General features: G+C 41.1%; 2 protein-coding genes and 1 long non-coding RNA gene across 9 annotated transcripts in view; 1 reads left to right on the forward strand and 2 right to left on the reverse strand.

Moving 5' to 3' along the window:
• Positions 1 to 14,425, reverse strand: part of LOC110972689 (platelet-derived growth factor receptor beta-like) — a 25,027-nt gene extending 10,602 nt beyond the window's left edge. The window contains exons 1-5 of one of the 2 annotated variants that reach the window (XM_051937890.1): positions 12,320 to 14,425; positions 9,383 to 9,581; positions 5,995 to 6,096; positions 1,618 to 1,674; positions 1,370 to 1,464 (exon numbers count right to left, since the gene is read on the reverse strand). In XM_051937890.1, coding sequence (XP_051793850.1) covers positions 1,370 to 1,464; positions 1,618 to 1,663 — 141 coding nt within the window. In that variant the 5' untranslated portion in view covers positions 1,664 to 1,674; positions 5,995 to 6,096; positions 9,383 to 9,581; positions 12,320 to 14,425. Of the gene's footprint in view, positions 1 to 1,369; positions 1,465 to 1,617; positions 1,675 to 5,994; positions 6,097 to 9,382; positions 9,582 to 12,319 lie in introns of those variants that run through there. The other variant, XM_051937891.1, reaches the window with a different exon arrangement.
• On the forward strand, positions 10,067 to 11,259 carry LOC127530636 (uncharacterized). Of its 5 annotated transcripts, none has more exons than XR_007937279.1 (3): positions 10,067 to 10,407; positions 10,476 to 10,985; positions 11,020 to 11,259. It is a non-coding gene; the product is annotated as an uncharacterized LOC127530636 (long non-coding RNA). The 5 variants fall into 5 exon arrangements; XR_007937281.1 differs by having other exon boundaries at positions 10,476 to 10,713; positions 10,748 to 11,259; XR_007937278.1 differs by having other exon boundaries at positions 10,067 to 10,373; positions 10,408 to 10,509; positions 10,544 to 11,259.
• The window catches only part of LOC127530632 (uncharacterized), a 37,436-nt gene continuing 26,379 nt past the window's right edge, over positions 12,147 to 23,203 (reverse strand). The window contains exons 4-9 of one of the 2 annotated variants that reach the window (XR_007937275.1): positions 22,002 to 22,215; positions 21,050 to 21,282; positions 20,432 to 20,707; positions 20,255 to 20,361; positions 18,019 to 18,326; positions 12,147 to 12,391 (exon numbers count right to left, since the gene is read on the reverse strand). Coding sequence is in view for 1 of the 2 variants with exons in the window: in XM_051937888.1 (XP_051793848.1) it covers positions 18,070 to 18,326; positions 20,255 to 20,361; positions 20,432 to 20,707; positions 21,050 to 21,282; positions 22,002 to 22,215 (1,087 nt within the window). In the remaining variant the exon portion in view is untranslated. Of the gene's footprint in view, positions 12,392 to 17,266; positions 18,327 to 20,254; positions 20,362 to 20,431; positions 20,708 to 21,049; positions 21,283 to 22,001; positions 22,216 to 23,203 lie in introns of those variants that run through there. The other variant, XM_051937888.1, reaches the window with a different exon arrangement.

The following is a 23,203-nucleotide window of genomic DNA, read 5'->3' on the forward strand; positions in this document are numbered from 1 at the left end:
ACCTATAGAGACAGACAGGTCCCCATAGAGACAGACAGGTACCTATAGAGACAGACAGGTCCTTATAGAGACAGACAGGTCCCTATAGAGACAGACAGGTACCTATAGAGACAGACAGGTCCCTATAGAGACAGACAGGTCCTTATAGAGACAGACAGGTCCCTATAGAGACAGACAGGTCCTTATAGAGACAGACAGGTCCCTAAAGAGACAGACAGGTCCCAATAGAGACAGACAGGTCCTTATAGAGGCAGACAGGTACCTATAGAGACAGACAGGTCCTTATAGAGACAGACAGGTCCTTATAGAGACAGACAGGTACCTATAGAGACAGACAGGTCCCTATAGAGACAGACAGGTACCTATAGAGACAGACAGGTCCTTATAGAGACAGACAGGTCCCTATAGAGACAGACAGGTACCTATAGAGACAGACAGGTACTTATAGAGACAGACAGGTCCCTATAGAGACAGACAGGTCCTTATAGAGACAGACAGGTCCCTATAGAGACAGACAGGTCCTTATAGAGACAGACAGGTCCCTAAAGAGACTGACAGGTCCCAATAGAGACAGACAGGTCCTTATAGAGACAGACAGGTACCTATAGAGACAGACAGGTACTTATAGAGACAGACAGGTCCCTATAGAGACAGACAGGTCCTTATAGAGACAGACAGGTACCTATAGAGACAGACAGGTCCTTATAGAGACAGACAGGTCCCTATAGAGACAGACAGGTCCCTATAGAGACAGACAGGTCCCTATAGAGACAGACAGGTCCTTATAGAGACAGACAGGTCCCTATAGAGACAGACAGGTCCTTATAGAGACAGACAGGTCCTTATAGAGACAGACAGGTCCCTATAGAGACAGACAGGTCCCTATAGAGACAGACAGGTCCTTATAGAGACAGACAGGTCCCTATAGAGACAGACAGGTCCTTATAGAGACAGACAGGTCCCTATAGAGACAGACAGGTCCCTATAGAGACAGACAGGTCCCTATAGAGACAGACAGGTCCTTATAGAGACAGACAGGTCCCTATAGAGACAGACAGGTCCCTATAGAGACAGACAGGTCCCTATAGAGACAGACAGGTCCTTATAGAGACAGACAGGTCCTTATAGAGACAGACAGGTCCCTATAGAGACAGACAGGTCCTTATAGAGACAGACAGGTCCCTATAGAGACAGACAGGTCCTTATAGAGGCAGACAGGTACCTATAGAGACTGACAGGTCCTTATAGAGACAGACAGGTCCCTATAGAGACAGACAGGTCCCTATAGAGACAGACAGGTCCTTATAGAGACAGACAGGTCTCTATAGAGACAGACAGGTCTCTATAGAGACAGACAGGTGTTACTGACCACAGTGAAGTTGGAGTTTGAGTCGAGCAGAACTTCAGGGGCTGACGGCTGAAGCTCCAGAGCCACGCCCACTTCAGGACAAACCAGGAACACACCTGCAGACAGACAGACAGAGAGGTAGACAGAGAGGTGGACAGACAGGTAGATAGACAGGTAGACAGACAGGTGAACAGACAGGTAGACAGACAGGTGAACAGACAGGTAGACAGACAGCTGTTCTGATCCAGTTGTGTAATCTTTATACTCACACAACACCAGCAGGTTCAGGTTCTGTCCTCTGATGGACGTCATCATGGCCGCCAGTCCTGACCAATGGGAGCACAGAGAGGAGAGTTCAGGTGTTTACAAATAACCCCAACAGGTAACCCCCACAGGTAACCCCCACAACACACAGGTGCATCATGGGACATGCGAGATCCACTGAATGTTAAACAGAGAATCCATAGTAGAGCTGAAACATTCACTGCAGTAATACAGTACAGTAATCATGTAGTTTTACTGCGTTTATACTGCTGTACTACAGTACAGTAATCATGTAGTTTTACTGTGTTTATACTGCAGTACTACAGTACAGTAATCATGGAGTTTTACTGCGTTTATACTGCAGTACTACAGTACAGTTTTCATGTAGTTTTACTGCGTTTATACTGCAGTACTACAGTACAGTAATCATGTAGTTTTACTGTGTTTATACTGCAGTACTACAGTACAGTTTTCATGTAGTTTTACTGCGTTTATACTGCAGTACTACAGTACAGTTTTCATGTAGTTTTACTGCGTTTATACTGCAGTACTACAGTACAGTTTTCATGTAGTTTTACTGCGTTTATACTGCAGTACTACAGTACAGTTTTCATGTAGTTTTACTGCGTTTATACTGCTGTACTACAGTACAGTTTTCATGTAGTTTTACTGCGTTTATACTGCAGTACTACAGTACAGTTTTCATGTAGTTTTACTGTGTTTATACTGCAGTACTACAGTACAGTTTTCATGTAGTTTTACTGCGTTTATACTGCAGTACTACAGTACAGTTTTCATGTAGTTTTACTGCGTTTATACTGCAGTACTACAGTACAGTAATCATGTAGTTTTACTGTGTTTATACTGCAGTACTACAGTACAGTAATCATGTAGTTTTACTGCGTTTATACTGCAGTACTACAGTACAGTTTTCATGTAGTTTTACTGCGTTTATACTGCAGTACTACAGTACAGTTTTCATGTAGTTTTACTGTGTTTATACTGCTGTACTACAGTACAGTAATCATGTAGTTTTACTGCGTTTATACTGCTGTACTACAGTACAGTAATCATGTAGTTTTACTGCGTTTATACTGCAGTACTACAGTACAGTTTTCATGTAGTTTTACTGTGTTTATACTGCTGTACTACAGTACAGTAATCATGTAGTTTTACTGCGTTTATACTGCAGTACTACAGTACAGTAATCATGTAGTTTTACTGCGTTTATACTGCAGTACTACAGTACAGTTTTCATGTAGTTTTACTGTGTTTATACTGCTGTACTACAGTACAGTAATCATGTAGTTTTACTGCGTTTATACTGCAGTACTACAGTACAGTAATCATGTAGTTTTACTGCGTTTATACTGCAGTACTACAGTACAGTAATCATGTAGTTTTACTGCGTTTATACTGCAGTACTACTGACTGAACATTCCTCTCCTGAATGTTTTCACAGTCGTCCAACCACAACTCATCCCCGGGGAGATTGACCAATCAGAGGCCGGCTTCATCCTGCAGAAGGAAGGAATGTGAGTCGACCACCGAAGAAGAAAATAAACGGGGAGGTATTTCCTGTTGGCAGGAGGAGGAATAAGAGGAGGAGGAGGAGGAGGAGGAGAGGATCCTGGTACTCCTCAGGGACCAGCAGCAGTCAGTGAGTCCAGAAGATATCAAAAGAGTCAGGATGATGTGTGGTGACTCCAGAACCCAAAACACAGACCTATCTATCTAATAACTTTATATCAATAACTACAGTATTTACATCAATAACTGCAGTATTCACATCAATAACTGCAGTATTCACATCAATAACTGCAGTATTCACATCCATAACTGCAGTATTCACATCAATAACTGCAGTATTCACATCAATAACTGCAGTATTTACATCAATAACTGCAGTATTTACATCAATAACTGCAGTATTCACATCCATAACTGCAGTATTTACATCAATAACTACAGTATTTACATCAATAACTGCAGTATTTACATCAATAACTGCAGTATTTACATCAATAACTGCAGTATTCACATCAATAACTGCAGTATTCACATCAATAACTGCAGTATTCACATCAATAACTGCAGTATTCACATCAATAACTGCAGTATTTACATCAATAACTGCAGTATTCACATCAATAACTGCAGTATTTACATCAATAACTGCAGTATTTACATCAATAACTGCAGTATTTACATCAATAACTGCAGTATTCACATCAATAACTGCAGTATTTACATCAATAACTGCAGTATTCACATCAATAACTGCAGTATTCACATCAATAACTGCAGTATTCACATCAATAACTGCAGTATTCACATCAATAACTGCAGTATTTACATCAATAACTGCAGTATTTACATCAATAACTGCAGTATTCATATCAATAACTGCAGTATTTACATCAATAACTGCAGTATTCATATCAATAACTGCAGTATTTACATCAATAACTGCAGTATTCACATCAATAACTGCAGTATTCACATCAATAACTGCAGTATTTACATCAATAACTGCAGTATTTACATCAATAACTGCAGTATTCATATCAATAACTGCAGTATTTACATCAATAACTGCAGTATTTACATCAATAACTGCAGTATTTACATCAATAACTGCAGTATTTACATCAATAACTGCAGTATTCATATCAATAACTGCAGTATTCACATCAATAACTACAGTATTTACATCAATAACTGCAGTATTCATATCAATAACTGCAGTATTTACATCAATAACTGCAGTATTCACATCAATAACTGCAGTATTTACATCAATAACTGCAGTATTTACATCAATAACTGCAGTATTTACATCAATAACTGCAGTATTCATATCAATAACTGCAGTATTTACATCAATAACTGCAGTATTCACATCAATAACTGCAGTATTCACATCAATAACTACAGTATTTACATCAATAACTGCAGTATTCACATCAATAACTACAGTATTTACATCAATAACTGCAGTATTTACATCAATAACTGCAGTATTTACATCAATAACTGCAGTATTCACATCAATAACTGCAGTATTTACATCAATAACTGCAGTATTTACATCAATAACTGCAGTATTTACATCAATAACTGCAGTATTCATATCAATAACTGCAGTATTTACATCAATAACTGCAGTATTCACATCAATAACTGCAGTATTTACATCAATAACTGCAGTATTTACATCAATAACTGCAGTATTCACATCAATAACTGCAGTATTTACATCAATAACTGCAGTATTCATATCAATAACTGCAGTATTTACATCAATAACTGCAGTATTTACATCAATAACTGCAGTATTTACATCAATAACTGCAGTATTTACATCAATAACTGCAGTATTCATATCAATAACTGCAGTATTTACATCAATAACTACAGTATTTACATCAATAACTGCAGTATTTACATCAATAACTACAGTATTTACATCAATAACTGCAGTATTTACATCAATAACTGCAGTATTTACATCAATAACTGCAGTATTTACATCAATAACTGCAGTATTTACATCAATAACTGCAGTATTTACATCAATAACTGCAGTATTTACATCAATAACTACAGTATTTACATCAATAACTGCAGTATTTACATCAATAACTACAGTATTTACATCAATAACTGCAGTATTCATATCAATAACTGCAGTATTCACATCAATAACTGCAGTATTCATATCAATAACTGCAGTATTTACATCAATAACTACAGTATTCACATCAATAACTGCAGTATTTACATCAATAACTACAGTATTTACATCAATAACTGCAGTATTCATATCAATAACTGCAGTATTTACATCAATAACTGCAGTATTCATATCAATAACTGCAGTATTTACATCAATAACTACAGTATTCACATCAATAACTGCAGTATTTACATCAATAACTGCAGTATTCATATCAATAACTGCAGTATTTACATCAATAACTACAGTATTTACATCAATAACTGCAGTATTTACATCAATAACTGCAGTATTCACATCAATAACTGCAGTATTCACATCAATAACTGCAGTATTTACATCAATAACTGCAGTATTCACATCAATAACTACAGTATTCACATCAATAACTGCAGTATTTACATCAATAACTGCAGTATTCACATCAATAACTGCAGTATTTACATCAATAACTGCAGTATTCACATCAATAACTGCAGTATTTACATCAATAACTGCAGTATTCACATCAATAACTGCAGTATTCACATCAATAACTGCAGTATTTAACTATAGATAATTAAACTGGTCAATCAGACCAAAGTGGGACATCTTACTGATTATCAGAGCAGCCAATCACATTGCAGCTGTGATGTCACCTCACCTGTCTGTCACCCATCCACAGTGGAGCTCCGCCCCTGCATCATGATTGGTTCAGCTTCAGATGATTGAAGACAAACATGAGAATCTGATATCTGACGTCTGTCTGTGGCAGGAACCAATCAGGACAGGTTAGTATCAGTTACCATGGAGACGTAGCAGATAAGCACTAAGCATCTCTTCTGTCATGTCAGGTTTTCCATCAGAGATTTTTGAGAGTGTTGTTGTTGTTGTTTATATTAGATGGTGTTGTTATTGTTGTTTATATTAGACAGTGTTGTTATTGTTGTTTATATCAGTGTTGTTATTGTTTACATTAGACGGTGTTGTTGTTGCTGTCATTGTTTATATTTGATGTTGTTGCTGTTGTTTGTATTAGATGGTGTTGTTTTTGTTGTTGTTTTCTATTCGGTGTTGTTTTTGTTTGTATTAGACAGTGTTGTTTTTGTTGTTGTTTATAAAAGACAGTGTTGTTGTTGTTTGTACTGCTGCATTGCAGCAACAGGCAGGCAAAAGCTGAGAAACTCTCACCACCTTTAGCTGTTAATTAACAGCAGTTCTAAAATTTCAATCATTGATGAACTGTCAGTCAATGAGCAGCATTTCTAATGTGCTGGTTACCATGACAACCACAATGTAAACAGCCCCTGACAACAACACCACAACAACACAACACCATGACAACAACATCACAATCACATGATAACAACACCACAATAACATGACAACAATACCAAAATAACTCTACAACATGACAACACCACAACAACATGACAAAAACACCACAATAACATGAAAACAATACCAAAATAACACCACAACAACATCACAACATCACAACATCATGACAACAACATCACAATCACATGACAACAATACCAAAATAACACCACAACAACATCACAACATCACAACATCATGACAACAACATCACAATCACATGACAACAATACCAAAATAACACCACAACAACATGACAACAACATGACAACAACACCACAACAACATGACAACAACATAACAATCACATGACAACAATACCAAAATAACACCACAACAACATGACAACACCACAACAACATGACAAAAACACCACAACAACATGACAACAACATCACAATCACATGACAACACCATAACAACATCATAACACCACAACAACATGACAACAACACCAAAATAACACCACAACAACATGACAACATGACAACATCATGACAATAACATCACAATCACATGACAACAATACCAAAATAACACCACAACAACATCACAACATCACAACATCATGACAACAACATCACAATCACATGACAACAATACCAAAATAACACCACAACAACATGACAACAACATGACAACAACACCACAACAACATGACAACAACATAACAATCACATGACAACAATACCAAAATAACACCACAACAACATGACAACACCACAACAACATGACAAAAACACCACAACAACATGACAACAACATCACAATCACATGACAACACCATAACAACATCATAACACCACAACAACATGACAACAACACCAAAATAACACCACAACAACATGACAACATGACAACATCATGACAATAACATCACAATCACATGACAACAATACCAAAATAACACCACACCAACATGACAACAACATGACAACAACACCACAACAACATGACAACAACATCACAATCACATGACAACAATACCAAAATAACACCACAACAACATGACAACACCACAACAACATGACAAAAACACCACAACAACATGACAAAAACACCACAATCACGTGACAACACCATAACAACATGACAACACCACAACAACATGACAACAACACCACAACAACATGACAACAACATCACAATCACGTGACAACACCACAACAACATGACAACAACACCACAACAACATGACAACAACATCACAATCACATGACAACAATACCAAAATAACACCACAACAACATGACAACAACATCACAATCACATGACAACAATACCAAAATAACACCACAACATCATGACAACAACATCACAATCACATGACAACAATACCAAAATAACACCACACCAACATGACAACAACATGACAGCAACACCACAACGACATGACAACAACATCACAATCACATGACAACAATACCAAAATAACACCACAACAACATGACAACACCACAACAACATGACAAAAACACCACAACAACATGACAACAACATCACAATCACGTGACAACACCATAACAACATGACAACACCACAACAACATGACAACAACACCACAACAACATGACAACAACATCACAATCACATGACAACAATACCAAAATAACACCACAACAACATGACAAAAACACCATAACAACATGACAACAACATGACAACACCAAAACATGACAACACCACAACATCACAATACCATAACAACACCACAACAACATGACAACAATACCATAACACCACAACAATATGACAACAATACCACAACACCACAACATGACAACACCACAATAACATGAAAACAACACAACAATACCACAAAAACATGACAACACCACAACACCATCACAACAATACCACAACAACACCACAACACCACAACATGACAATACCACAATACCACCACAACAATACCACAATAACATGACAACAACACCACAATAACATGACAACAACACCACAGCAATACCACAATAACATCACAATAACACCAAAACATGACAACATGAAACACCACAACAACATCACAACAATAACACAACAACATGACACCATCACGACAACACCACAATAACATCACAACAACACCAAAACATGACAACATGACAACAACAACAACAACAACACAACAATAACACAACACCACAATAACATTACAACAACACCACAACAACATCACAACAATACCACAACAACATCACAACACCACAACATGACAACAATACCACAACAACATCACAACACCACAACATGACAACAATACCACAACAACACCACAACACCAAAACATGACAACAACTTGACAACACCACAATGACACCAAAGAATGACAACAGCACCATGACGACACCAAAACACCACAACAATACAACACCATGACACAATCCTAGAGTCCAGCTTCAGCTGCTTGTTTCTGAGTATCAGTCACCAAAAACAGACACAACACCATCAAAACATGACACAAAATACCACAAAACTACACAACACTATAAAGTCATGACACAAAATACCACAGAAAAACACAACTACAGGAAGACACAAATACACCCAAAATGTTTGTTGTCCAATTAACGGGTCATAACTTGTTTCTGTGGAACCACAGCAGTACTGCACCGAAGGAACATTTCAGAGTATTTGTGTTGTTAAAGTGCAGATATTGAGTTTATTCAAACCTGCTGATGCAGCTCTTCCTCTGTTTCTGCTTCTTCTGTTTTTCTTTGTCTTTTACTCTTGTCTCCTTCTTCTCCGTTTCCTTCTTCTTCTCCTTTTCCTTCTTCTTTTCCTTCTTCTTCTTCTTCTTTTCCTTCTTTTTCTTCTTCTTCTTCTCTCTTCAGTCTCATTCCAGACGAGCGACGAATGGAAACCAACAGACTGAGTCACAGAAAGAGAGAAACGTCTGTTTTCAATTTGTCTCAACGTCCTCAGGAAGTGAACTCAGCCCAACACACACACACACACACACGCAGTAGTGAGAAAGTGGAAAGCACAAAAAGGCCTATACTGTGTGTGTGTGTGTGTGTGTGTGTGTGTGTGTGTGTGTGTGTGTGTGTGTGTGTGTGTGTGTGTGTGTGTTCAGCAGGGATCAGCATATTCATTGATGGATCGGTAATAAATCAGTTTGTCTTCAGTCTGTGGCTCTAAACCTCCAGATGAACCTGATTCACATATTTCATTCTGATTTGTTCCATAAATCTTTATCAGATTTTAAAACGTATTTTACCAATAACTGAGAGATTCTGTTGATAAATTCATGGAATCACAGACACTCTGTTCATTGAAGCTGCTGCACTTCCTCAAGTTGACCAGCAGGTGTCTCTATCACTGAACTTCACATCAGATAAATTCATATTACACACTCATCTCAGTGTTCATGCTCTCTGATGGGGTTTCTGAGCGCACTCTGTTGGATTTCCTCTTTCCAGCAGCAGATTTCATGTGAATAGAACAAAACACAATGGGAAATGTTTTCTTCAGCATCAATGAATCACCTCACAGTATTCATATTACTTCAAATACAACATCAGAGTTCCTCCTCTGATGTTCAGAGACAAAGACAAGCATTGAAACGATATTTAAAGTTCAGCTCTGATGGCGAAACTCACAAAAACTGTAGTACCACTAATCAGGAGATCTAGAAGGAGTCATAGTTCCACTAATCAGGAGGTCTAGAAGGAGTCATAGTACCACTAATCAGGAGGTCTAGAAGGAGTCATAGTACCACTAATCAGGAGATCTAGAAGGAGTCATAGTTCCACTAATCAGGAGGTCTAGAAGGAGTCACAGTACCACTAATCAGGAGGTCTAGAAGGAGTCATAGTACCACTAATCAGGAGGTCTAGAAGGAGTCATAGTTCCACTAATCAGGAGGTCTAGAAGGAGTCATAGTTCCACTAATCAGGAGGTCTAGAAGGAGTCATAGTTCCACTAATCAGGAGGTCTAGAAGGAGTCATAGTTCCACTAATCAGGAGGTCTAGAAGGAGTCATAGTACCACTAATCAGGAGGTCTAGAAGGAGTCACAGTACCACTAATCAGGAGGTCTAGAAGGAGTCATAGTTCCACTAATCAGGAGGTCTAGAAGGAGTCATAGTTCCACTAATCAGGAGGTCTAGAAGGAGTCATAGTTCCACTAATCAGGAGGTCTAGAAGGAGTCATAGTACCACTAATCAGGAGGTCTAGAAGGAGTCATAGTTCCACTAATCAGGAGGTCTAGAAGGAGTCATAGTTCCACTAATCAGGAGGTCTAGAAGGAGTCATAGTACCACTAATCAGGAGGTCTAGAAGGAGTCATAGTTCCACTAATCAGGAGGTCTAGAAGGAGTCATAGTTCCACTAATCAGAGCTCCTAAAATGACTCCACAGACAGTGAACTACTTTCTCCATCCAGCTGTAAAAACAGACATCAGCGGCTTCAGACTTGGTTCAGGGGTTCTTCATGGAAACCAGAGTTAGTGTGAAGCTCAGACAGTGTGAAGGAGCCTTCAGAACATCAACCTCTATGGACGGAGGTGTCACAACCCCCTCCTGCTCCTGAGTGCTGGCTCATTAAGCTAATGACAAGTGGCTGTGCTGGAGATGCAGCCAGCGTGAATTCACAATCAGCGTCTGATAAAACCCGGCTCTCCACACAGCACTGATGCTGGGACATTACATGCTGTACTCTGCCACACTCACGTCTCTGTCAGGACTCTGTAGGATAATCTACACGCTGCATCTGCCATATGCACGCCGTTCCTCGCCTCACACACGTCGCTCCCTGGACTCAGCATCGCTTTTGGATTACCTCAATCTGCTCAGCTTCCTCTGTCTGCTCCTGGTCCGCCTGCTTCTCAGCCCTCACCACACTCCCTCAACTCTGCCCCAGTCCAGCCTTGGACCCTCCGGACATTCTGTGAGTCACTCATCCCCCCTGTTAGTTTAGTTTTATTTCAGTTGTCACTTTGGCTGTCTGGTCCGCCTTCCGTTTAGTTAGTTTAGAGTTCCCCGTTCAGTTCATTCCCCGTGCCTCTCTTATGGAGTGTTTCCCTGTTTTATTATCTGTTTATTAAATTCTCTATAATTTGCCTGCCCGTTTGTTGCTGCTGCTTGGGTTCACCAACTAGTTTCTTAACAGGAGGAAAAGAATTAAACCTGGCTGCTGCTCAGAACTAAACTTCCTGATGAATAACATGAGAAGAAGCCTGATGGATGCTGGAGAACATTCTTTGGTCAGATGAAGATCAATGAGTTGGGCTCAGATGGAGTCCAGATGTTTGGTAGAACCTGACCAGGACTACCACAGTGGATGCATGGTCCTGACAGTGAAGCAGGAGGTGGGAGTGTGATGATCTGATTTAAAAACAAACTGAGGACCTTAGAACAACAGCGCGTCTGAAAAGCAGCAATGAAAAATCTGAAGTGGTTTTCAAACCAACATGAGTCGTTTTCAGAACTAAATCTGATTCTGATGCTTCATCAGTTTTTATTCAAACACATTCAGGTCCTTAAAGACTAAACATGTAAAACATCGTTCTCCACTTTTTCTGTCAGTTTGAACCCCATCAGTCTAAAAGGAATCCTTCATTTCCAGGATTGGAACCCTTTAGGTTCCTGTTTGATTCTGAACTCACAGATGGATCTCCTCAGAATCAACGTTCAGATGGTTTGCTTTGAGGACCACAGTCTGGAATGGGATTATTGTCCTGCAGTAACACAACAGAAGCACAACAACTGGAGGAAAATAAAACAGATGATTTGTAATGATGGTCAGAGTTTGTTCATACAGGCAGCAGAGAGCTAGAAAATCACTGCAACAATAAACTCTAGAAATGTGATGAAAACAGAACATAATTAATGGATTAATTAGCCTGGAAAATAAAACCAACAGAATAATTAGAATTTGTCTTTGTGGTGGTTTTGTGTCTCTTTGTGGTTGTCCTGTGTCTGACTGTGTAGTTTTCTGTGTCTTTGTCTAGTTTAGTGTGTCTTTGTGTAGTTTTGTGTTTTTCTTAGATAGGGACAGTGCTGATTAATGAACGCCTATTTAGACAGCAATAGAGGTAAATATGCTGGATTATAGCAACAATGCTAATTTACATCTGCAGTCTCCAGACAGGTAAATAAAACAAGGGTTCAATGTCTTTCTCAAATCTAAAACTGCGGCACCAATTCAAGCCTTAGTGTCCAACATGCATTCAGGCCTTTCTAGAAACGGTTTGCAGATTCTGTAGAGTGATTTTCACAGAAACCAAACTGCACTGGATGTAAAGGGGAGTGGTCTTCATGTACATGCTCTTTTAGATCCTTTTACCCACCTCTCAGCAGCTGTAGGACCCACTGGGAGGATACTGATTGGCTGATAGGTGGCTATGTTGGAACGGTCACCAGATTTGAGGATTAGGGAGACTGCAGCCTTTTTCCTAGATGACGGAACAACCTTCAGTTTAAGGATAAATTAACCATAGATGTCACTGGTGAAAGTCAGAACATTTGCATCCATCCCAGGTACGTCCTTGGCTACTGCTTTCTTTAATGAGCTAATGATGCTAGCAGCTTCCAGCTCTGTTATTTCTGGTAGCGAGAAGACAGGCCATGCAGGATTATTAATAACTACTTATGAATTAATAGTTAATTATGCATTATTAAAGGGTCTGGTGGTTGGAAACATTTCAGTTATCTCTCTGACTGAGTTCAGGAAGAAATGGTTCAATCCAGGATGGCTGGACTAGTTACCATGGCAATGTTCAATTTGAGGTCAATATTTTTGTTTGAGTCTTTTATTCCTTTGTCAATTAATTTACTGAGATTTTTCCAGATCTTTTTGTCATTCCCTTTTGAGTGACTTTATTTCTTAAAAATGTGAATCTTTTAGGTTGCTCATCCCGGTCCTTCATCGGTTTCCTACATTCATCATTTAACCAACGTAATGAATTCCTTTTTCTTTTACACTGCTTTCCTTTTCTGGTTAAGTTTGACATTCCTTCATTAAATTTTGTCAAGAACAAATGGCTGGAAGTTTCGCTGTCCTTGCTTTGAATTGTTTCGCTTCAGTCAGGTCTTTGCAAAGATGCCTCAAGATTCTGCAGCTGATTTTTTGGATTTACACATTGAGAAACTTTAGGTCTATGTGACTCTTGAAGACACATTTTTATGAGCTTCCTTGAATCAAAGAGAGCATTGTGATCCGATAACCCAGTCATGTAGTTCAAAGTTTTAGCGATTCTTTCAGGTTGGCTTAATAAAAGCAGATCTTTAGGCGTTCCTCAACAGAAGGTTTGTCACGGCTCCCTTCTCACCCCCGTCTTTCCCACCTGACCTCCCCAATACCCTTTTCCCATCTGGTTCTTCCTCCCTCTCCTGCTCCTCTGTCCTGTCTTTCCCCTACAGCTCGGTGCCTGAGTGGAGTCTAGCTTCTCAGCTGACTCCACTCAGGCAATCAACCACCTCCACGGCTCCCGGACAGCTGAGAGACATCACGCTGATTAATCACCCCTGCAATAAGAACCGGCTCAGCCTTCCACTCCCTGCCAGATTGTTGAACAAGAACCACGCAGTTCAGTTTGCTCTCTAGCTTCTACAAGATCTGTTTTGAGTTCCTGCCGTGTTTTTTAACTTTGTTTTCTCCTGCCTCCACACAGTCAGCTGTCCAGGATCCCCCGCCATCCTCCTTCCCCTCCGGCTCTCCCCGACAAGTCTTCACCGGTTTCTCCTGCCTGGACCCCCACTCCTGCCTGGACCCCCCCACTCCTGCCTGGACCCCCCACTCCTGCCTGGTCTCCACTCCTGCCTGGACCCCCACTCCTGCCTGGACCCCCCCACTCCTGCCTGGACTCCACTCCTGCCTGGACTCCACTCCTGCCTGGACCCCCACTCCTGCCTGGACCCCCCCACTCCTGCCTGGACCCCCACTCCTGCCTGGACCCCCCCACTCCTGCCTGGACCCCCACTCCTGCCTGGACCCCCCCACTCCTGCCTGGACCCCCCCACTCCTGCCTGGACCCCCCACTCCTGCCTGGACCCCCACTCCTGCCTGGACCCCCCCACTCCTGCCTGGACCCCCCACTCCTGCCTGGACCCCCCACTCCTGCCTGGACCCCCACTCCTGCCTGGACCCCCCACTCCTGCCTGGACCCCCCCCCACTCCTGCACCCTGGATTTCCCCCCTCCGTTCGATTATTCACCCCCCAACAATAAATCCCTTTCATTCAGCCGGCCCTGGTGGTGTGGCTTTCTGCTCAGGTCCACCTGCTCAACGTAACAAGGTTGTTCTATTACAGTTTTTCTCCATTGGTTTGGCTCATTTCTTGAAACCGAGATGACATTCTCAAAACAACATGGACAAATACCAGAAGTAACCTTCAGCTGCTGACAACAGAACGGCATTTCTCACTGCTTTCATCAAATTACAGATGCTTTAGTACATGTCTCAATTGTTTTACTGCATCTCTGTTTTGGTTATGTACAAGTAGCCTAAAGTTGGCACAATTAACTCACATTTAGCACATTTTCCAAATGAAAAGATATTCCTGATCTAGCTGATTGACAGTCAAATGGTCGTCATCTCCAGAATGTGTCAGCATTGTTTCATTGTGTGAGCCATCATATGCAGAATAGTTTGTTCAATTGAAGCTGGTCGTCGAGTTCAGCCTCATGTGCCTCGATCCACAGTCTGCTCCATCATTCAAACATTTCGGAGGGAAAACCGGTATGTATGAAAACGCACAATCGAATGTAGTGTGTAGGCCTACAGTACAGTAAAATCCAACCTCAATATGATGTGAATTCAGACCAACACAATTCGATGCTAACTATATTGTATATGTATATAACATGCACACGTGTATATTCGTGTATGTAGAAATGATCCTTGGTGTCTTTGTCTAGGATTGGACAACAACCTTTCAGGGGTGGCAGAGGACAGCTGCTGAGTCAACAGCAGGAACAACATATTTGCAATTTCGTCATTACAAATAATGCTGTTACCCTCAGACAAATTCGAGATGCAGTAATTGAAGACAACACAATTTTTCACAATATCAATACAATAAGCCTATCCACAATAGACAGAGTTCTAAAAAAAATCAAATGACAATGAAGCAAGTCTACCGAGTGCCATTTGAAAGAAACTCTGAGAGTAAAGGAACTGCGCCACCAATATGTACATGTAAGTCAGTTATTGTCGATCTAGAACTTGTGTAGAATATAGAACAATCCTATAGAAAATAATATTACTGATCTGTATTTTTATTTTATCTGTTTCAGACACTATTTGAAAATCTGTGGCCAAACAGAGAGCAGCACATTGATGATGAAGAGGAGGAGGGTGACCAGGAGAGGGAGGATGACCGTGACCAGTAAAAGAATTATAGTAATTGGGAAACTTTATTTACTCTCGGCAATGATTTCTTTTGTTTGTTTGCTGTACATGTAGAATAATTGATTTAGTTATATATTGAAAAATATAGAAGAACCTTTTGTTTGAATAAAAATTGAGCTTGTGTCAAAACTTCGGAACCTGCTCTTACTGAGAAATACCTTTTTTTTTTGTTGCAGTTTTACACATATATCTTCTGTAATAGCTAGACCTCTGCTACAGTGACAAACAGCTAAGCATTTTGACTTGCAGTGCTCACACAAGGCCAAAGGGACAACACTTTTGGGGGGCATTGACTCATTATATGACAAGGAAATTTAGTTTTGACATATGGCTAAACTGTTTGACAGAGATATGTGTGTGCAGCTTATCCATGGTGTTATGCTGAGCATTCCAGGTTTATTCTGGCAAAAGTTCAAAGTGACTGCAAATGAGACAAAGCAACTGAGAAGGATCTTTGCAATTTTGGTGGCATTGACATTTCACATGAGAAAAGGACTAGTTTTGAAACATGTATGAACAGTTTTGGGAAAGATATGTGCTTTTGCTATTTATCTGAAATGTTGTGCGAAACTGTCGGTCTGTTTGGCCAAATGATCTTTTAGTTTTGAGAATGTCATCTCGGTTTCAAGAAATGAGCCAAACCAATGGAGAAAAACTAACTGTGTGAGATTAAAATGGTCTGTAACTTGCATTAGCCTTTTTCTCATTCTAGTTTATATTAAAATCTCCAGTAATTATTATCTCTTTGTGTGATCACAACAGTTAAGAAGACGTGTTAGTTTATCATCATCATCCAGCTTAGCGGTTGGTTTGAGATAACACAGATTACAGTGAGATGTTTCCACCAACACATTCCAGTTGGATGTCATCGGGCCGTTCACTCTGTTTATATTTAGGGTGCTTTTCTCATTCAGGAGAAGTCCTCCACCTGTGAGTCCAGTCATTCCTGTTCTGATTATACCCAGGCATAGTTATTGCAGCATCTGATAAGGACAACGTCAGCCATGTTTCAGAAAGGCTGAGAACGTCAGTGTTGGAGCTGCAGAGTAGATGTTCCAGTTCTTCATGTTTAGGTGTCATTCTCTGTATACTTAAATGTCCACCTAATAGGCCTTTTGGATTGGCTAGTGGATTCCAGATTGTTTTTGTTTGGTTTAAAGGATGAAAAATCTTTGTAGATTTATGACTTCTTTACACCAGATTTGTAGTTTTGTTTACTTTATTCTTCTTTCTTTAGAAGTGGGTGAGAAATATGATACACAGCACTCGCCAGTAGATGTTCCCACGGTCAGCACACTTTACCGTAGCTCTGGTAGCCGTGGTGTTAGCCCAGCTGGTAGGGGTTTTAGTACAGTTAGCAGGGCTATAGCCCAGCTAGCACTGGTAGTAGACTGATTAGCTGTGGTGTTAGCCCAGCTAGCAGTGGTAGTAGACTGATTAGCTGTGGTGTTAGCCCGGCTAGCAGTGGTAGTAGACTAATTAGCTGTGGTGTTAGCCCAGCTAGCAGTGGTAGTAGACTGATTAGCTGTGGTGTTAGCCCGGCTAGCAGTGGTAGTAGACTGATTAGCTGTGGTGTTAGCCCGGCTAGCAGTGGTAGTAGACTGATTAGCTGTGGTGTTAGCCCGGCTAGCAGTGGTAGTAGACTGATTAGCTGTGGTGTTAGCCCGGCTAGCAGTGGTAGTAGACTGATTAGCTGTGGTGTTAGCCCGGCTAGCAGTGGTAGTAGACTGATTAGCTGTGGTGTTAGCCCAGCTAGCAGTGGTAATGTTTGGAGACAATAAAGCCCAGAGCTAACATCATATCCACCAGGACTCGCTCTCTCTGTTCGGTCCATGTTCCGCTCAGCCTTGCATGTTCTGCTGCTCAGGTGTGTGTTGAGTGAAACCTGCAGCTTCTTAAACATGTTCTGCATGAAGAACTTCAGACTGAAGGTTTGTGGTTGTTTAGTGTTACCTGTTTGTTTAGTCTACTTGTGGTGATAGTGTATCTCTGCAGTACTTTGTGTCATTTTTTCATTTGTCTGTTTTCCAGACTCCTTTTCAACTCTCTGAGATTGTTGAGCAGCTCGCGATATACGGGTGTGTTGGTGGAGTAAAGTTTTCCGTCTTTCAGCCACTTGTTGAGTCTTTCTTTTCCCTGCCGGTCGATCACTCCTATCTCAGAGTATTTTTCCACCAGCAGTTTGTCTCCGATGTCATGGTAACGCCGAGTCGCCTCTTTGGAGATCACGTTCTCTCTTTTGATTTGCCGAGGGGGGAGTCCTGAAACAATCAGATTCAGAGATGACACACAGAATATTACATTAATTTAACATCAGAGTCCTGAGAAAACCTTGACTTCCTGTCACAGAGACAGAACAGGACTGGTGCTGAGGAGTGCTGATCCATTAAACACAGAAATCTGTTCACTGTCTGAACCACTGTTCTTTAAACATCTCCACAGTGACAACACTGATCAGCCTGACACCATCAAAACAGAAAGAATCTTCTGATTTTCTACTTTCAGATGGTCCTCCAATCATCTCTGATGTTTGGTCCTTCAGGAAAATCCACCAACTCTGAGCTTAGAATCAGGATATTCCACCAGACGCTTCTGTTCTGGCTGGTTGGAATAACTGTTCTTCATCTCCAGGACAAAGCGTTGACCCAGCTGGAGGTTTTTCTCCTTTTTTTGCTTTTTCAACACTGAATCATTCACTTTGTATTTTTACAAAGTTAGTGTAAAAATAAAATGTTAAATAACTGATTGAACCCTCTTTGAAGAGACTCTAACTGAACTCAGAGCAGCCGGATGGTTCTAGAAGTCCTTAATGGATGATCTGAGGTCAGTGATTGGAGGATAAAGATCATGGATCTGAAGGTCCAGTCTCTGGTGGATCAGAACTCCAGCATAGAACTACACCATGAAGAACCAAGAAACTCTGAGGAAAGGTTGTTGAAAAGCATCAGAACGATACAAGAACATTTCAAGTTCCTGAAGATCTCCTGTAGTCCAGTTAAATTCATCATGAAGAAATGGAAGGAAGATGGAACATGAACAAATGTGACTAGAGCAGGACATCCTCAAGACCTGAGAGACTAGAGAAGGAGGCCACCAAGACTCTATGACTCCTCTGAAGGAGAAAGAGACTAGAGAGGGAGGCCACCAAGACTCTATGACTCCTCTGAAGGAGAAAGAAACTAGAGAGGGAGGCCACCAAGACTCTATGACTCCTCTGAAGGAGTTCCATCTTCAGACTGTTCATCCAACAACTGCTGTCTGTTCTTCACCAGTCAAAGCTTCATGGAGACAAAGAGAAAGACTCTGATGGAAAAAGCTCCAATAAAATCTGGACTAGAGTTCACCAGAAGACATGTGGAGACTCTGAGGACACCTGGAAGAAGGTTCTTTGGTCTGAGGAGACCAGGATGGAGCTTTATGTCCATCAGACTAGATGATATGTTTGATGGACACCAAACACTGAACATTATCACAAACACACCATCCCCACTGAGAAGCATGGTGGAGGCAGCATCACGGTGTTCCTCAGCAGCAGGTCCTGAAGGCTAGTAAAGGTAGAGGGTAAATAAATCCTGGAGGACAACCTGATGCAGTCTGAAGAGAACTGAGACGTAGAGAAGATCAGTTTTCCATCCAGACGATGAATTGAAGCAAACAGACAAAGATCCTCAGAGATGTTTGAAGACAACAAGGAGGAAGTTCTGGAGGAGTCAGAGTCCAGACCTCCATCCACCTGAGAACTAGAGTCTGGACCTGAAAGGTTCTGTTGATCAGGATCCCTGAGGAACCTGACAAAGTTTAACAGTTTATGAAGAAGAAGGAGGAGAAAGTTCAGATGTTCAGACTGATGGAGACCAACAGGATCCATGATGGACCTGAAGGTTCTTCTACTAAATACAGACTGGAAGGAGGAGAACTCTGATGGAACCACTGATTTTACTTTTGATCTTTATAATGAACTGCTGTTACTTTGAGGAGATCCTTTCTCACTTTGACATAAAAGAGTCTTTTTGTACGTTCTTGTCAGAAAAGCAAAATTAAATTGATCCTGATTGGATGTTGAAAAGCTCTAAAGGAGGAAACCTCCAGAAGGATGAAGACTGTTAGATGCTGAGCAGCTTCTTCTGATCATTTCTACTTTGATATGAAAGTGTTTCCATGGTGACAAACGAGCCAAACGTTTCTGTACCTGCATCCCTCATCAATTTCTGGGAAACCTCTGGATTGGACGCCATCAGCGACATCTTCATCCCTGTGACCACATCTCCTTGAACAAACTTCTCAGCCAGCGTCTGCCTGCAAGGTAGAACAACAGAACCTCAGCTCTCTGAAGGGACGGCTCGTACCTGAGGACAGTGACTCTCACCTGATCAGGTGAGCCTCCTTTCCATTGCCGGTGGTCAGGGCCAGCTGGTGATGTGGAGTGAGAACCTCTCTGCAGAGCCCATGGGTTCCTTTGCCGTCCATCATCTGGTAGAGCTTGGGATTCTTCTGCTGGAGTTTCTGTCTGGCGCTGGAGTTCTGGTCCAGCATCTGTGAGGCCTTCTGGAAGGTGTTGATGGGCGGGATGTGATCGGCGTTCACCGGAGAGCTGCTGTTGTTGTTGTTGTCCAGTCTGACGTTGACAGATCCGTTCTCCTTCCTCAAAATTTTTATATTTCAGAGGAGAAACACATTCAGAGTGAGCTTTCATTCATTTCCAGTCCAACCTAAAAGGTCACTTCTTTTCAGAACATTGTAAAAAACAGACGTCACCTTCCAGCAGCTGGTCTGAAACAACGCTGTGGATCAATAAAGTATTTCTGTTCTATTCTTCTATAATTCATGAATGCTGGTTTACATTAGACATGTCAATTCAACCTGGTTTTGTGAAATACAATAAAAACTGTTAAAATAAAAGTGATACAGACTAAAACACAAGTTAAACTGAGTCTGTTTTTATATTTTATGGAGTTTATGGTGGAGTGTTTTGAGGAGAACTTACTCATTGTACGTCCCGACCATTCCCAGCTTGTAGGTTTTGATCACAGATGCATCGTTCTCGGTTAAATCGTCCTGTGGCGTCGTGTTTAGGTGCTCTTTATACCGGTCTTTGGCCTCGTTTCGGGTCTTCCTGCAGCCTCCGATGATTAAGTATTTTCCAGATGAAGTGTACGATGATTCGTATCCTCTCTGTAGCTTCAGGACCGGAGCGTATCGGTCCACATCATCCCGAAGCTGAGAAGAACAACCAGAGATCATTTCAACACGTAGGATTTTAAACATGGCCACAGATCGCTGCGACACGGCCGACACTGCAGACCGTCAGATATTCTGTACAGTGAACAGTGAGGCGTTTATGGAACATCTGCAAACTGTAGCATCTACTGATGACTGTGAGGCGTTTAGGGAACATCTGGAAACATCTACTGATGACTGTGGAGCATTTAGGGAACATCTGGAAACTGCAGCAGTTTTTAAGATTAACGGCATTTAAAACTAAAGAATTATTCTCATTTCTATTTCATGACTCCACAGAGCTGCAGGACTTTAGATTGGAGTGGAAATGATCCCACAGTGGGTGGAAATGAGCCCACAGTGAGTGGAAATGAGCCCACAGTGAGTGGAAATGAGCCCACAGTGAGTGGAAATGAGTCCACAGTGCGTGGAAATGAGTCCACAGTGAGTGGAAATGAGCCCACAATGAGTGGAAATGAGTCCACAGTGCGTGGAAATGAGTCCACAGTGAGTGGAAATGAGCCCACAATGAGTGGAAATGAGTCCACAGTGAGTGGAAATGAGTCCACAGTGGGTGGAAATGAGTCCACAGTGGGTGGAAATGAGTCCACAGTGGGTGGAAATGAGTCCACAGTGGATGGAAATGATCAGCATTTCAGAGGTTGAACACAGCTGATGTGTTCTTTTGTGCTTTTCTTTGGCCAAACACTGAAACTTACCGTCTGTCTGACTTGGTTGCGAAGGATCGCCGCCTCTTCTCTGGTATTGGGATTTGTGCTGGTTGCCTGGGCGACGGCATGATACAGGCAGTTGTGACCCTCAGAGTACACCGGCTCAACAGAACCATCCGGTCGCACGATCTCAAAGTGTCCGGTTGACGGACTCTGCTCTAAACGGATCCGTTTGATCATCTCTGAGAGAAATCCTTCTGATCTGGAAAACATGAACCACAGACGTTCAGAAGGTTGAAGATCCAGAGATTATTTCAGCAAAAAAGTAACCGAGTACATTTATTGGAGTACCCTTCATCATTATCATAACCACCATCATCAATCATCATCATCATCATCATCATTACCAAATATACTCTATCAAAGACTAGATTTCAGTTCCGATGTTCATTGTTCTGAAACAAGACATGCCACAGAGGGCAAATTTAAATTATCTTCAGTCAAAGGAAATATGGGAACAAGTAGTGTAATGTACAGGGCTATGATAAATTGGAACTCTTTGCCAAGTGACGTCACTCATGCAAACAGTAAACGGCAGTTTAAATTTCTTTTAAAAAGGCGTCTTTTGTTATATTAATTTTTTGGTCCAAAGGTATTTGTTTTTGTTTGTCTTTGTCTTTGCTTTTGTAAGATCTTTAAGTAGGTGTGTGTGGGGGTGAATGTGTGTAAATGGTTGGGGGGTGGGGGGTCACTTTTATTTTGGTATTATGTGGTGAAAAACAGGTGTAAAATGTTTTCTTTGTAATGCTGTTGGACTGACTCCAGGAAGAGTAGCTGCACATGTTGCAGCTAATGGAGTTCAGAATAAATACAAATACAAATCACCATCATCACCCCACCACCCCAACATCATCATCATCATCACCACCACCATCGTCATCAGGGCCGGCCCAAGCCTTCAGTGGGCTCTAAGCAAAATTTACCTTGGGGGCCCCCCCACGAACGACTTCAGTGCAAAATCTGAATATATGTCAAGTAGTGATGGGTAGATGAGACCTCATTGTGTGTGTCACACTTTTCCCTCATTGTATCATTCATGTATCACGCAGTGTCGGTTTGACTAATTGGTGCCACGAGTGGATTAAGAAATGTACTGCAGCCAATGAACAATAAAGTTTGAAACAATTTGTGATGAATGAGCTTGACTGAAGGTAATGCAACTATTTTTTAAACTGTGTGTCTAAAAATAA

This window comes from Acanthochromis polyacanthus, chromosome 17 (genome assembly GCF_021347895.1).
Source record: "Acanthochromis polyacanthus isolate Apoly-LR-REF ecotype Palm Island chromosome 17, KAUST_Apoly_ChrSc, whole genome shotgun sequence".
Lineage (NCBI taxonomy): Eukaryota > Metazoa > Chordata > Actinopteri > Pomacentridae > Acanthochromis > Acanthochromis polyacanthus.